The sequence below is a fragment of the Nannobrachium achirus genome (assembly GCF_963921795.1).
Source record: "Nannobrachium achirus genome assembly, chromosome: 20".
In the NCBI taxonomy this organism is placed as follows: domain Eukaryota; kingdom Metazoa; phylum Chordata; class Actinopteri; order Myctophiformes; family Myctophidae; genus Nannobrachium; species Nannobrachium achirus.
In genome coordinates, this window is record NC_137827.1 from 9917091 (window position 1) to 9930285 (window position 13195).

A 13195-nucleotide genomic window follows, 5' to 3' on the forward strand; every position below is an offset into this window, starting at 1 on the left:
TACCTGTATTGTCCGTATTCGTCAATAAAAAGCATTTTAATTAGATTGGTGGCCACGTTCTCATAATGTATCAGCGTGCAGTACACCTCCCAACCAATAGGGTCGCGCGCTTGAAAGCACATGGAGGAAACGGCCACCGATCAGATTAAAATGCGTTTTATTGAACAAAACGGACGAAACGGGTACTTCTGTGGGCCCGACCAGAATTCTAACATCTATCGCCATGGGTTAAGCATTTTATATTTGAAATTTGAACGTGTGTTTAAATGTACGGGCCGTAAAAAGAGACAAAGCAGACACCAGATAAATGTTTCAGGACACACTAGCAGTTTACACCCTGTTTACACCGCTGCAACCATAGACTGCAACTCACAAGCTCGCCTGTAGGGGGAGACAACATCTCCTCAGCACTAGCTGAGCTCAACACGCACTGGAGCGTAGCAGAAGAAGAAGTCTCTGCACTGTACGCATGCGCCCTGGATGTAAACAAAGCAGCATGGCGGCATTGGGCAGTACCTCAGCTGTTCTGCTTCTAAAAATAGTATTTAAACAACAATTACCATTCTAACAATGTCACATGACAGCTAAACAGCAAGAGTCGATAGTTTATTTACTGTTGTGTATTTTTTCGCGTCCAGAAATGTGAAGTTTGGCCTGCGGAAGGTTTTAATATACTAATGTTATGGCAGAGCGAATAGCAGCCGTGGAGAAATGTCTGACACAGTTTGCTCAGGAGGCACATGGTGAGTTCTTGGCTGTCACTCACTTCTCAACCGCTTTAATATCAAGGACCCCAATTTGGTGTGTTTTTTCTTATCTCCTCTTTGATTGATTGATTGATTGATTGATTGATTGAAGACTATTAGAAGTTTGCATAGGAAAAGGTACAGTTTCATGACGGTACAGTTCACTGGTACAAGGTCTACTAAAAGGAGATCCATGAAAAGACTAAGCTTATTTCCACAGGAAACCATTGAAGTATCTCATATAACATTGAATGACAGATGAATAGAACACAGTACCATGCAGTAGATATGTAAAGAAAGTAAAATGAAAGAACAAAAAAGGAAAACAGTAAGTCTAAACAAACGGAAAGTATATACAAAGAAGGGGCAGGGGAGGGTAGGGCTGGGCAGTGGGCTAGGTTTATTTTTTACCTGGGACCCCAATATAAGTATATTATGTTTTTATTTAGTCTTCTTATAGTTTGATCCAGAATTCCTTTACTGTCAATGAGATAACAGTGTGTAACTATATCAAAATAGCAATTCTTTAATGTTATCTGGATTGTACACACCCAGCGGTCCTTGGGTTCCAACTGGCCCCGGAAAAAGACAATGCCAAAGCCTTTCTTGGGTTAAATCCTATTAGTAGACCTACTGTATCTGCACTGTACTGTCCTGTAATTTTCCTATGTGAACTGCTAATTATTAAGGTATTCAATCAAATTCAAAATCGATCAATCAATCCAAGGGTTGCCAGGAGAAAATCTATTTAATATACCCATGTTAACGTTATATACATCAGCTATTTGAAAATAAGAGATAAACAATGCCTCACGATGCAACGCATATTGAGCTTGTAGATTATAGATTATAGATCTTTTTTTTTCTCCTTGAATCTTCAAAATAGTTGAAACATTTTAACAACAAATCTTGTATGGGGGATCCCTCTCCTCCCTAGTGGCACAAACATTTTTTTTGAAACCGAAACATTTTCAGATGGGGTCTGTGGCCAAAATAATACATATTAATTGGGGGCCCTTGACATGAAAAGGGTACTTTTGGTTTCATTGTACACCCATGAACACTCCTGGAGTTTATTTACCTGTACATGATGATGATGAACTTGAACCCTAGTGTACCTATTCTGGGGTAATGATTCAGTGAAAATAGCAGATCTGCAAACTCATAATGCATCTGATCCTTTTTATAAATCTTTTTTAATTAGGTTTGGTTTATGTGTGTATTTTTATTTTATTTTAACTTGTTTGCTTGCTCATTTATTGTAACGTTGTTTTCATATACAATATATTCCAAATAGTATGGCTCCCAATTTAATTATAATCTTCCCCCCCCCCAGAACTGTACCTGAACCAATCAGTGCCTTACTTAGATGAGCCCCCGCCTCCTCTGGACTTCTACCGTGACTGGATTGGTCCAAACAAATCCTGCATCATTCGCAATGCCTTCAACCATTGGCCGGCCCTGTCCAGGTGGAGCCCCTCCTATCTCAGGTAAGGGTGACATATGGTTGTTCTCGTCACTCAGTCAATATCTTTCAGGATTTGTGGCATTTTGTGCAAAAAGGCCATTCCTGCAAAAGCCAACAATAGGCAGAAGTCATAGATGTACCAATTAGCCTGAGTTCTGGACCAAATGTGTTGGAGTAGTGGCAAAAGATGTGTTTTGAAGGAAGCACAAAATGACAGAACTTCTTGTCATTGCCCTGTGTGTAGAGTTGGGTCATGATCCAAGGGGGGAGAAAAATGATTGTACCCGTGTCCAGATAAATACCGTATCTTTTGGGAGATCTTGCAGTTCAGAGAATGAGTTAAATGTGTAATGGTGGCAGCCCTGTCAGGTTACACAACGTGAACATGTTGTGGTCACTGCTTTTCCCGCCAGGGAGACAGTGGGGTCAAAGGTCATCAGCGTGGCCGTGACCCCCAACGGCTACGCCGACGCTGTGAACGGAGATCGCTTTGTGATGCCAGAGGAGAGACACATGACGTTCTCCTCCCTTCTGGACGTCATCGAGAAGAAGGTGAACAAATCCACACTAGGTTGATTATAATTATGGTGGTATTGGGGGATAGCATAGCAGTGGCCGTGGTTTTCTGGTGCCGCAGAAAAATCTGCCATTCATTTTTCCCATAGAGAATTACCAACACATTACTGTTACATTTTAAGCTTAGTCGAAACGCGTCTGTCTTTTTCTCAATTATGAAAGAAAGTTGATTTCCCATGATTCCTAGCAGAAATAGTATTCTGCCGACACCCGGTCCCCATTGAGTTGTATGCAAGCTCGCTGCAGAAACATGGATTTATCTCTGCTTCTTTTCCCATATGGCTTTTTTGGTCAAAATGACCTGTTTTCTATGGACCATAGTTTACACACAGATCATCGCGGCTGTATTTTTACTTCTCTGGGTCAAAGAAAGGACTTTGAACTGTCGCGAACGGGAGCGTCCGCCCACACAACGCAATTGTTTTTTTCTTTCTTATTTCTTCAGAGAATCAAAGGTTTTATGTTCATGAGTCACCAGGATCCTGGATGGCTTGATTCTAGGCTTAAAATAATTGATATTAATCAATATTTGTGTAAATCCCTATGGGATGATGTTTTTGTGGCACCATAAAACCACGGCCACCGTTAAGCCCTATTAGGGCTGGGTGATATGACTTGGACTATCAAAATCAGATGGAAATATTTATATTTTGATGTGGTGTCATAAATAATGTACCGTATAATGAAAACATGGCACTTCAACAAGAAAGTGGATGCAACCACAGCAACCTGTGGTCCATGACATATGGACATTTCTTAATAAGTACACCTGTAGTTAGTCTTGAAATAAGTGTGAATAATTGAAAGCTCTCCCCGCTCATTGTAGCTGCCCTGCTTCTGTTCCGCTGCTTTTTCTTTTTTTCTTCTGGCATTTGGTTATTGTGTTTATGTCTGTTTTTCTGCAATTGTATTATTGTTCAGAAACTGATCATCAAAGATTTTGTAATATGTGCAATGCTCTTTACATGGCTGATGCTATGGAGGAATGTTCATGATGGTCAAAATAAAAACAGAATTAAAAAAAAAAAAAGAAAACATGGCACAAAAAGGTTGCCGATCCCTGACTGACAGTATGTTGATCCTAATGTGCTTCCAGGTGGAGGAGCGTGGGGTGTTCTACGTCCAGAAGCAGTGTTCTAACCTGACAGAGGAGCTGTCTGAACTGACTGGAGACGTGGAGTCTCACATACCCTGGATGAGCCAAGCTCTGGGTACCAATGGCTTCTGGTCCTATTTTGATCATAGATATTGGCAAAATCTCCATAGTCTGGCATCCCATTAGTCCGACGGTGGTATTTCTTTCTTTATTTACTTGTCAGGGACAAAGCATATTAATCAACAAGTCAGTTTTCACACCAATGTAAATGAGCCAGAGTTAGCCATGAGCCAAATTTCATCTGTAGTCCCTGGGCAGGCTGTACAAAAGTGATGGTAAGGCTATCCATACAAAACATACAATACATACAATATAGTACAGTACAAAACAGTACAGTAAAACATTAAGGGGACATAATTATAGCAAGTTGAGCGACTCCAGTGACAGATGGAGCAAATAGTTACCCACTAACTGGTTAGGGTTACGTTTAGGGTTTAGGCATAGGTTTTCCTGCGGTTAGGGTTAGATACTGTCGGACTAATGGGACGTCGGAACAACGCAAGTAGAAGGACTAATTCTTCTCCAGTTCCCTGTTGGTTTTCCTCACCTGTTTAAAAGGCATGCGTGCTACGGGGCTTTTAAGCCGTGACATCATTTTGTAGGCAGAGGAGAATCTGCCCCCAGAGCATTTTCTGTCCCTTGCTATTTCAAAAAACAACGACTAAAAAATAACGACTAAAGTATAATTCTAACACTTTCCTTTCAACAACAAAGAGAAGAAAAATGTGTAAATAGTAAAAATAGTAAAAAGATTCACGGAAACTGGGGGCAGAAATTCTCCTCTGCCTACAAAATGATGTCATACTTAACAGCCCCACAGGTTCAGTTTGGCTTGAGACTAGCAAGGGACAGCATCAGGGAAGTCCTGGGGAGAGCTGCCATGTCATTATTGTCAAAAGTAAAAGGAATATATATCAGAATGTTTTGATAAAAAAAAGAGAAAAAATACACAGTGAAATGATCAGAAACTAGCAGAATTATCAGAAAATGAACGCGTCAATGTTTTCTTCCCCTCAGGAAAGTTACCAGATGCTGTGAACTTCTGGTTAGGTGAAGGCAGCGCCGTCACCTCCAGTAAGACCTCCACCTAACATCACAATACCATACCCATAACGTACTTGTGTATCGGTCGGTACTGAGTACCGATTGTTTAACCCATTTAGGCCTAGAATTATTGAATGCTTTAACCAGTGAAAAATAGCAGATATACAAGCTCACAGCGCGGCACCGAGTGCCGCGCTGCGAGCTTGTAGATCTGCTATTTTTATTTTTTTTTAAGTCGTGAAAATGTGTGCAAATCTTTCACTATTTGTATTTCCAAAGCGAACGTTTGTAACTCAAATTTTGCTTCTGGGTGGTCCCTGGAACTAAATATTTTGAGATGGGGGTCCGTGGCCAAATAAATATCATTTTGGGGGTCCTTAACATGAAAAAGTATGACAACCATTGACATAGTAGTCTCTCAAGAACAGACTAACTGAGCTCCAGTTAAGTGAAAAGGACCTTTTCTTTGACGATGGCTGGCCAGATTGCTGACATAGAAACATAGGTTTTTCAGAAAATCTTAGAAGGATTCAAAAGACACTTATAGAATCGGGTCAAAATTCTAATTTTCACGATTTTTCAAAAATAGCAGATCTACAAGCTCGCAGCACGGCACTCGGTGCCGCGCTGTGAGCTTGTATATCTGCTGTTTTTCAATAGTTAAATCATAAAATAATGATACACAAAATGTGTACCCGTTCTAAATGGGTTAAAAAAACGTTCTAGGACGGTGGTTCTCAAAGTGGGGTCCAGGGACCCTCAGGGTTCCTTTTGGGGGTTCCAAATGGACCCTCACAGCTCTGTAACTCTGAGAGTTATGGGGGTCATTGAAATGTAAAAAGTTTGAGAACCACTGATCTAGGAATAAATACAAATTACATGAATAATTGTTAGAGTGCAGCTACAAGTTAGTAAGATAATAATGTAAATAGCAAAGTAAGAGGATAAAACAGTAGTTCAACTAACTACATCAACTGAAGCATTCAAAATAGAAAATATTTGATTACTGTAAATGACATCATCATGTGATAAATGGTGTGGAACTGCCATACTCATCGATACCAGCATTTTGGGCAGTATATTGGCAGATGTATAACCTCACAACAGTTAGAAGCTTGAAGATGGGCTATTACTGTAGCTACTTTTATGTGACGCTGTTGTACAACTCTATAGGGCGGGGGTCAGCAACCCGCGGCTCTAGAGCCGCATGCGGCTCTTTAGCACCACCCTAGTGGCTCCCTGGAGCTTTTTCAAAAGGGAAAATGATAGGGGGAAAAATATTCTTTTTTTGTTTTAATATGGTTTCTGTAGGAGGACAAACATGACACAAACGCTTTCCAATGCTGTAACATTTTGACAGTAGGCATTTTGACAGTAGGCTAATATAGACTTAATATGTTGTCACTGTCGGGCAGAAACCTTGTATCTCCAAGTTTCAAATTTGTATGTTTTTTTTTTTTTTTTGCAAAGTAAAGCCCTGCTTCATCATACAATACTGACGCACAAAAGTAGTGAAAACAGCAGATCTACAAGCACACAACGCCTCGCGGTGCGAGGCGTTGTGTGCTTGTAGATCGGCTGTTTTCACTAGTTTAGTTCATTTTGTAAATGATAAATACAAAACGAAGTTTTGGACATACAAGGTTTCCACCCGACAACGACGATATATAAGGCTTTTATATTTTTTTTGCGGCTCCAGACAGATTTGTTTTTAGTTTATTTTGTCTAATATGGCTCTATCAACATTTTGGGTTGCCGACCCCTGGTATAGGGCATTAGCTGTTGAAAGTAGAAATGTGTTAAAAATGTTTCAGTAATATTATTATGCATGTTTCAGTGATTTATGTTTTTTGCATGTTTCAATACGTTTGTGCTTGTTTCACTAATGCATTTATGCGTGTTTCAGTGCATAAGGACCACTATGAGAATCTCTACTGTGTGATCTCTGGAGAGAAACATTTCATCCTCCTGCCTCCATCGGATCGGCCCTTCATACCCTATGGTAACCATAGTAACATAGCTTTACCACGCCTTGCACTAAGTGACAATATATTATTCTGGATGAAAACCAACGTTTCTTTAGGGTAAGAAGAAGGCAGTTAGGTCATTACTCTGCATCCAGAATAAAATATTGGCACTTTGGCTACCAGTGTATCTCTGTCATTTGGAACCGTAGAAATATTACCACATCTTTTGGCTTCTCTCCCTCTCCCTCTACGGGGCGGTAGTGGCTCAGGGGTAGATAAACCGTCATTAGAACACGGAGGGTTCTCGAAGGGTTCCTAGTTCGATCCCGGTCTCCCCCAGAGTTAGTGTCGAAGAGTCCTTGAGCAAGACTATGAAGTCTGAACCCATAGTTGCTCCCAGTGAGCTGGTTGGTGCCTTGCATGGTTTCCTCCACCATCGGTGTATATGAATGTGTGTGTGAATGGAGGAATGTAATGCACAATCTCTGTAAAGTGCCTCGGATAAATATAAATGCACCACATTTACCATGTTCTCTCTGTCTCCCCCCCCCCCCCCCCCCCTCCCTCTCTCCATCTCTCTCTCAGAGTTGTACCAGCCTGCGGTCTACAGACAGAAGCCTGATGGAGATTTTGAAATAGTCGATGTTGCGGCGTCCGAAAAGGTTAGCTGTTTTCGTCTTTCTTAATGTCCCTTCTCCCAGTTGTCGTACAGAACATCATCACCAACCATCCCACGTCCATCTCCCTCTGTGAAGGTCCCATGGATCCCGCTGGACCCGTTGGATCCGGACCTGCTCCGTTACCCAGCGTACCGCGGGGCGCGGCCACTGAGCTGCACCGTGAAGGCAGGAGAGATGCTGTACCTCCCCTCACTGTGGTTTCACCACGTTAGACAGACACACGGCTGCATAGCAGGTACACACTGTACACACTGTACAGTCAGTGGTGGAAAAAGTGCTTAAAGTGGTGGTTCTCAACCTTTTCAGGCTGCAACCCCCACAATAATCATATTCTAACTGGAGACCCCCCACCCTGACGAGCACAGGAGTTAGGGCATTACATTTTGTATAACATGTTCTATTGTGAAAATAGCAGATCTACATGTAGATGTAGATCTGCTATTTTCACAATTTGTGCCTCAGGTGACTGTATCATGTAATCAATTCCTACCAATCCCCAAACCTGTTGTTTTGGGGAGCGCTGGTTTCATTGGCTAATTTTGGTACCGACCTGCGTGCGCATCTAGTTCTTATCAGTTTAACGTGGACCAGAAACCCGTCCATAGGTTGAAAGTAAGGTCACTGATCTAGGATGTGATGCTGTGTGTTTCTGCAGTGAACTTCTGGTATGACATGGAGTTTGACATCAAGTACAACTACTTCCAGCTGCTGGAGTCTCTGGCCGCTCTCACGATGACGTCACAGGAAGTGACACCAGAGGAAGACCCGCCCACATCATAGCTGTGCGGGGCGTAACCCAAGAGGGCGATAGCAAGAGGGTGCAAAAGACCTGTACTTCCCGTTTCTGTGTGACTTAGGTAGATACCTTTTTAGGAGGCGGAAGCATGTTTGGAGTCTATTCATTTACAATGGGAGAGCTAACGTGAACACAGAGCAAAATAATAGTTCAGAAGCTATGGTCACTGAACTAAATATTGGACCCGATCATCACAAGCTTCATAATATTAACAAAATTGTCATACTTAAGTGGCTTTTTTCAGCGACACAACAAAGGAGAAAATCTACTTTATTATTGCTCTTTAGCTGTCCCAGCAACACACTCTCGCGGGATCTACTGTATAGCACCAGTAAACAGGACGTGCGGGAGATTTGCAGTCAGAGCCGGCGCCCACTTAGGAGTCTATTTGTAGGATTTGTGTACCGTGTCGCACTCTAGTGGATCCAATGAGGTTGAGCTATCTTCATTAATTAAATGACTTAACCTTCATAGACATGAATAGGTAGACGCCTGATTGGCCAGTGTGGCTGCACTTCAACTCCGGCCCCCCGTGTCACGCAGGGAAGCTTGTCATAACTCTACTGCAAGAAATACCTACGTCTGAGTTGTATATGTACTCTAGGTACCTGAGACTAAAACTGTTTTTCTGTCATACAACCATTATTGTCACTATCTTTGTAAGATAAGACGTATTCGTATGAAAACAATTGTTTTTAATTTATTTAACAAAGTAACATGAATTATACATGTCTGACAACAAACCAAACCGCATGAAAAAAAGAAAAACGGTTGAGATTTGAACCCAATTAATCTGGGAAACATCCATGTCATTTTAGATTTTAGCTTTGGCTATTTAAAAATAGAAGCTATACAAGCTCGCTGATTTAAAAAAATGGACATGCTATGATATTGAATATTGAATAAAATATGCGACTGCAAAGCTATAAATGGATGGACATTTTTTGGAATGTACTACAGTATATCACTGGTTCTCAAACACTGGGTCGGGAGCCAATTGTGGGTCACGGACGCATTTCTATGGGTCCCTTAATTTTTGGTTTCCTACGTTATGTTTTTAATTAATATTTAAAAACATTATGCAATGACTTTTCTAAGAAATGTAATTAATTAAGAAAATGGACAATTTACAAGCTCGCAAAGCAACACGTTGTGAGCTTGTAGATCTGCTGTTTTCACAGTAGTTCTGCTGTTTTCTTGTCTGGGTCATGGGAAAACGAGCTAAACAGTTTGGGAACCACTGTACTACAGTATATGTGTGTGTGTGTGTGTGTGTGAGAGAGAGCCATAAGGCCCATAGGGCAGGAGACTATCTCCTGTTTCTGTAGCGTGAGGCAGCTTGATGTACAAGTACACCCCCTGGACATGACGTTAGTATGTCGCAGGGAGTTCCCCCCCAATCAAACCCTTGATGCTGAATGCTAAGCAGGGAGGCACTGGGTCCCATTGTCTTTGGTATGACCCGGTGGGGATCGAACCCCGACCTCCCAGTCCCAGGGCGGACACTCTAACCACAAGGCCACTGAGCTGGTGTATGTGTGGGGAAGAGACATTGTGGTGAGAGGGATTCAACATCCATAGTCACTAACAAGGACGTGTGGTCACTGAATTAGACAGCTTGTAACCTGTTTGTTATTATGTTGTGGCGTCCACTCAGTGAGTTGCATGATAAAGTCACTAGGAGGCATTAGCTTGTCAGGATTGGACCCCAGATAATGTCTCGATTATGACTCAACCTTCACAGCCATAGAACCAATATTTTGTATCTGTGCTACTTTCTTGAGGCTGTGCCGAACAGGAATTTGCTATTTTGTAACAAGTAGTTTGTGTATTGCAGGGGTCTTCAACAGGGGGTCTGGGACCCCTAGGGGGTCATCAGAGTTAACCCAGGGTGGGCCGCCAAATCTTTGTGTGATAGGATCATGTTTTTTTTACATAAACCACTTGAGTCCTAGCATCCTTATTCTGAGTGGAACATTAGCCAAACATAACAGATCTATAAGCTCACAACTACTCGCACTGCAAGCAGTTTTGAGCTTGTAGATCGGCTATTTCTGGCAAAGAGGTTTGGTGTAGAGGGAAAAGAAGAGCAGACCACGTATTGTCTGATGACAGTGCTGTCAAACAAGTCTAAGCTGTCTAAGAAATCTATGAACAATAATTAATTTGCAACACAATTGTATACAATATATAGGCTCTAGTGGGGTCCCTGCTTCATCTCTTTCTCTCAGCTAAGGGGTCCATGGCCTGAAAATGTTGAAGACCACTGGTGTAATGGATGGGTTGCCACTGCCAGAACGTCCATGCATAGGAGTCATCCAGCATATTCCCATGGGTCAGAATGGATAAACAGTCAGGCGTTTTATTAATTCAACCAAGAGCACACATTTGGTTATAAGAACGTTCTTCATAGATTCATTTTGATTGATGCATTTAACTTCAAAATGTGCAAAATGTTCCCCCTGACCAATCTAGCCAGTGAGTATTGAAGTACATATTAATTTACTATGTTTCTGTTGTGTGTAATGAACTAATGTCACCCCTGTGACTGCTCCTCAACGCATGACTTCTTTGTTCTATCATGAAAATAAGAAGTGGCGAAGGCTGAAAGTTTCACCTCCTCTCTCTCTCTGGTGGATCAAGGTCGCAGGCTGTGTGTGTGTGTGTGTGTGTGTGTGTGTGTGTGTGTGTGTGTGTGTGTGTGTGTGTGTGTGTGTGTGTGTGTGTGTTTAGAGGGGTTTAGAGGCCCCCACCACCCGCTCAGCACCGGGAGGAAACACCCACTCGCAGACAGGAAACAGGGAGAGACATGGGGAGTGACATGATGCAGCAAAGGGTTAGGGACTCGGGACTCGAACCCGCGACACACTGTACCTAAAAGTGGTATGCGCCTTCTTTGATCCATCATGAAAGAAAAAAAAAGAAAAGAAACTGGCAGAGGAGGTTGATACTTTTCCCCTCCTCTCTCTCTCTGATAGATCAAGGCTGCTGGCTCTGTGTGTGTAAGTGTAGTGTAGTGTATATTGTAGAATTCCCTCCACACCTGTAAGGGTGTGTGGAGGTTACTGGTTCTCAAACACTGGGTCGGGACCCCTTTGTCAGGTCTTGTAGATCTGCTGTTTGTGAGCTTGTAGATCTGCTGTTTTCACTGGTTTGGGTCCCGGGCAGGCAAACGTCTAATTTATCTTTTAGGTCAGAATCTAAAAGCTTTGGGACCCACTGGTGTAAAGTAACTAAGTACATTTACTGAAGTACTGTACTTACAGTAAGTACATTTTGATGCCAACACTTTCATCCTTTTACTCGAGTACATCTTGAATTCTGGACTTTTACTTGTAACAGAGTATTTCTATGAGCACTTTTAACACCACTGGCCACAGGCTGTGTGTGTGTGTGTGTGTGTGTGTGTGTGTGTGTGTGTGTGTGTGTGTGTGTGTGTGTGTGTGTGTGTGTGTGTGTGTGTGTGTGTGTGTGTGTGTGTGTGTGTGTGTGTGTGTGTGTGTGTGTGTGTGTGTGTGTGTGTGTGTGTGTGTGTGCGCGCGCGTGCGTGCGTGCGTGCGTGTTTTCTCTATTCCCTGCCTTGTTGCATTTCTTTCTTTTTCTTCCAAGGCCACCCTAACTCAGTGTACATTGTACACCATTGTGCAATCTCAGAGTTACAGACCTGTATACGGTGCCATCTATTAAAATAATAATTAGAGTACTGTGTAAAAGTTTGTTTTCTTCTGTATTATAATTCAACATTTTAAACTTTAATATACCTACTATTAGAATATTATGCGTGACAGCTCAAAAGAAGGATTTATAAAACAGAAATGCCAACCTCCTGAGAGGTATGTTAATTTACACACTCAGTACTTGGTCTGGAATACTTTTGAACAAATTACTTAATGCAGGAGTTATGGAAGCCCAGGTTTGCTTTGATAGAGGCCTTTAGCTCATCTGGTTGAGTCTGGTGTCTCATTCTCCTCTTGAAAACACAACACAGATTCTCAGTGGGGTTGAGGTCAGGCCAGTTGTGTTCAGTTAAGCATTGTAATACCATGGTCAGTACACCAGTTACTAGTTGGCTCTGTGGGCAGTGCTTCTGGAAAAGGAAATCAGCATCCCCATAAAGCTTGTTAACATACAGAAGCACAAAGTGTTCTAAAATCTCCTGGCTGTGTTGACGACAGGACTTGCTAAAACACAGTGGACCAACACCAGCAGATGACATGGCAACCATGACACCATCAAGCAGCTTGAATTCTGCATTTCATTTGGAAATCAAGGTCTCAGAGAATCTGGAGGAAGACTGAGAGGCACTGAGTCAGAGTAGCTTGAGGTCCAGTGTGTCTGCAGTCAGTGATGATTTGGGGTGCGATGGTATCTGCTGGTTTTGGTCTCCTGTGTTTTACCAAGTTCAGAGTCAACACAGCCATCTACCAGGAGATTTTAGAGCACTTTGTGCTTCCGCACGCCACAATGATGAAGTCATTTGTTCAAAAGTATTCCAGACAAAGTATTGAGTTCAGAAATGAACATACTTTTCAGAAGCTTGGCATTTCTGCATGAATACATTTATATATTAATTATGAATCCTTCTTTTGAGTGGTTGTGTGTAATATTCTAATATTTTGAGATATGTATTTTTTTTTTTTTTTCATGATCTCTGTATGTCATTAAAAACAAACTAAAACTCAAAAAGGTTTTGAGGGGCTTCCAGGGACTGATGGAAAAGTACTCAGATGTTTTAGTATCAGTACTGGAATGTAGAAATATT

The 13195-nt window shown here is 41.9% G+C and overlaps 1 protein-coding gene across 1 annotated transcript; it reads left to right on the top strand.

Annotated features, from left to right (window-relative positions):
• Positions 1-551: 551 nt before the first annotated feature.
• Positions 552-8417, top strand: jmjd7 (jumonji domain containing 7; the record flags this gene model as incomplete). Its single annotated transcript, XM_080750817.1, has 9 exons — positions 552-743; positions 2083-2236; positions 2628-2766; positions 3887-4001; positions 4964-5020; positions 6897-6992; positions 7543-7619; positions 7713-7872; positions 8293-8417. The coding sequence occupies exons 1-9, from the start codon at positions 683-685 to the stop codon at positions 8415-8417; spliced, it is 984 nt and encodes a 327-aa protein (XP_080606943.1). The 5' UTR covers positions 552-682.
• Between the last annotated feature and the right edge of the window lie 4778 nt (positions 8418-13195).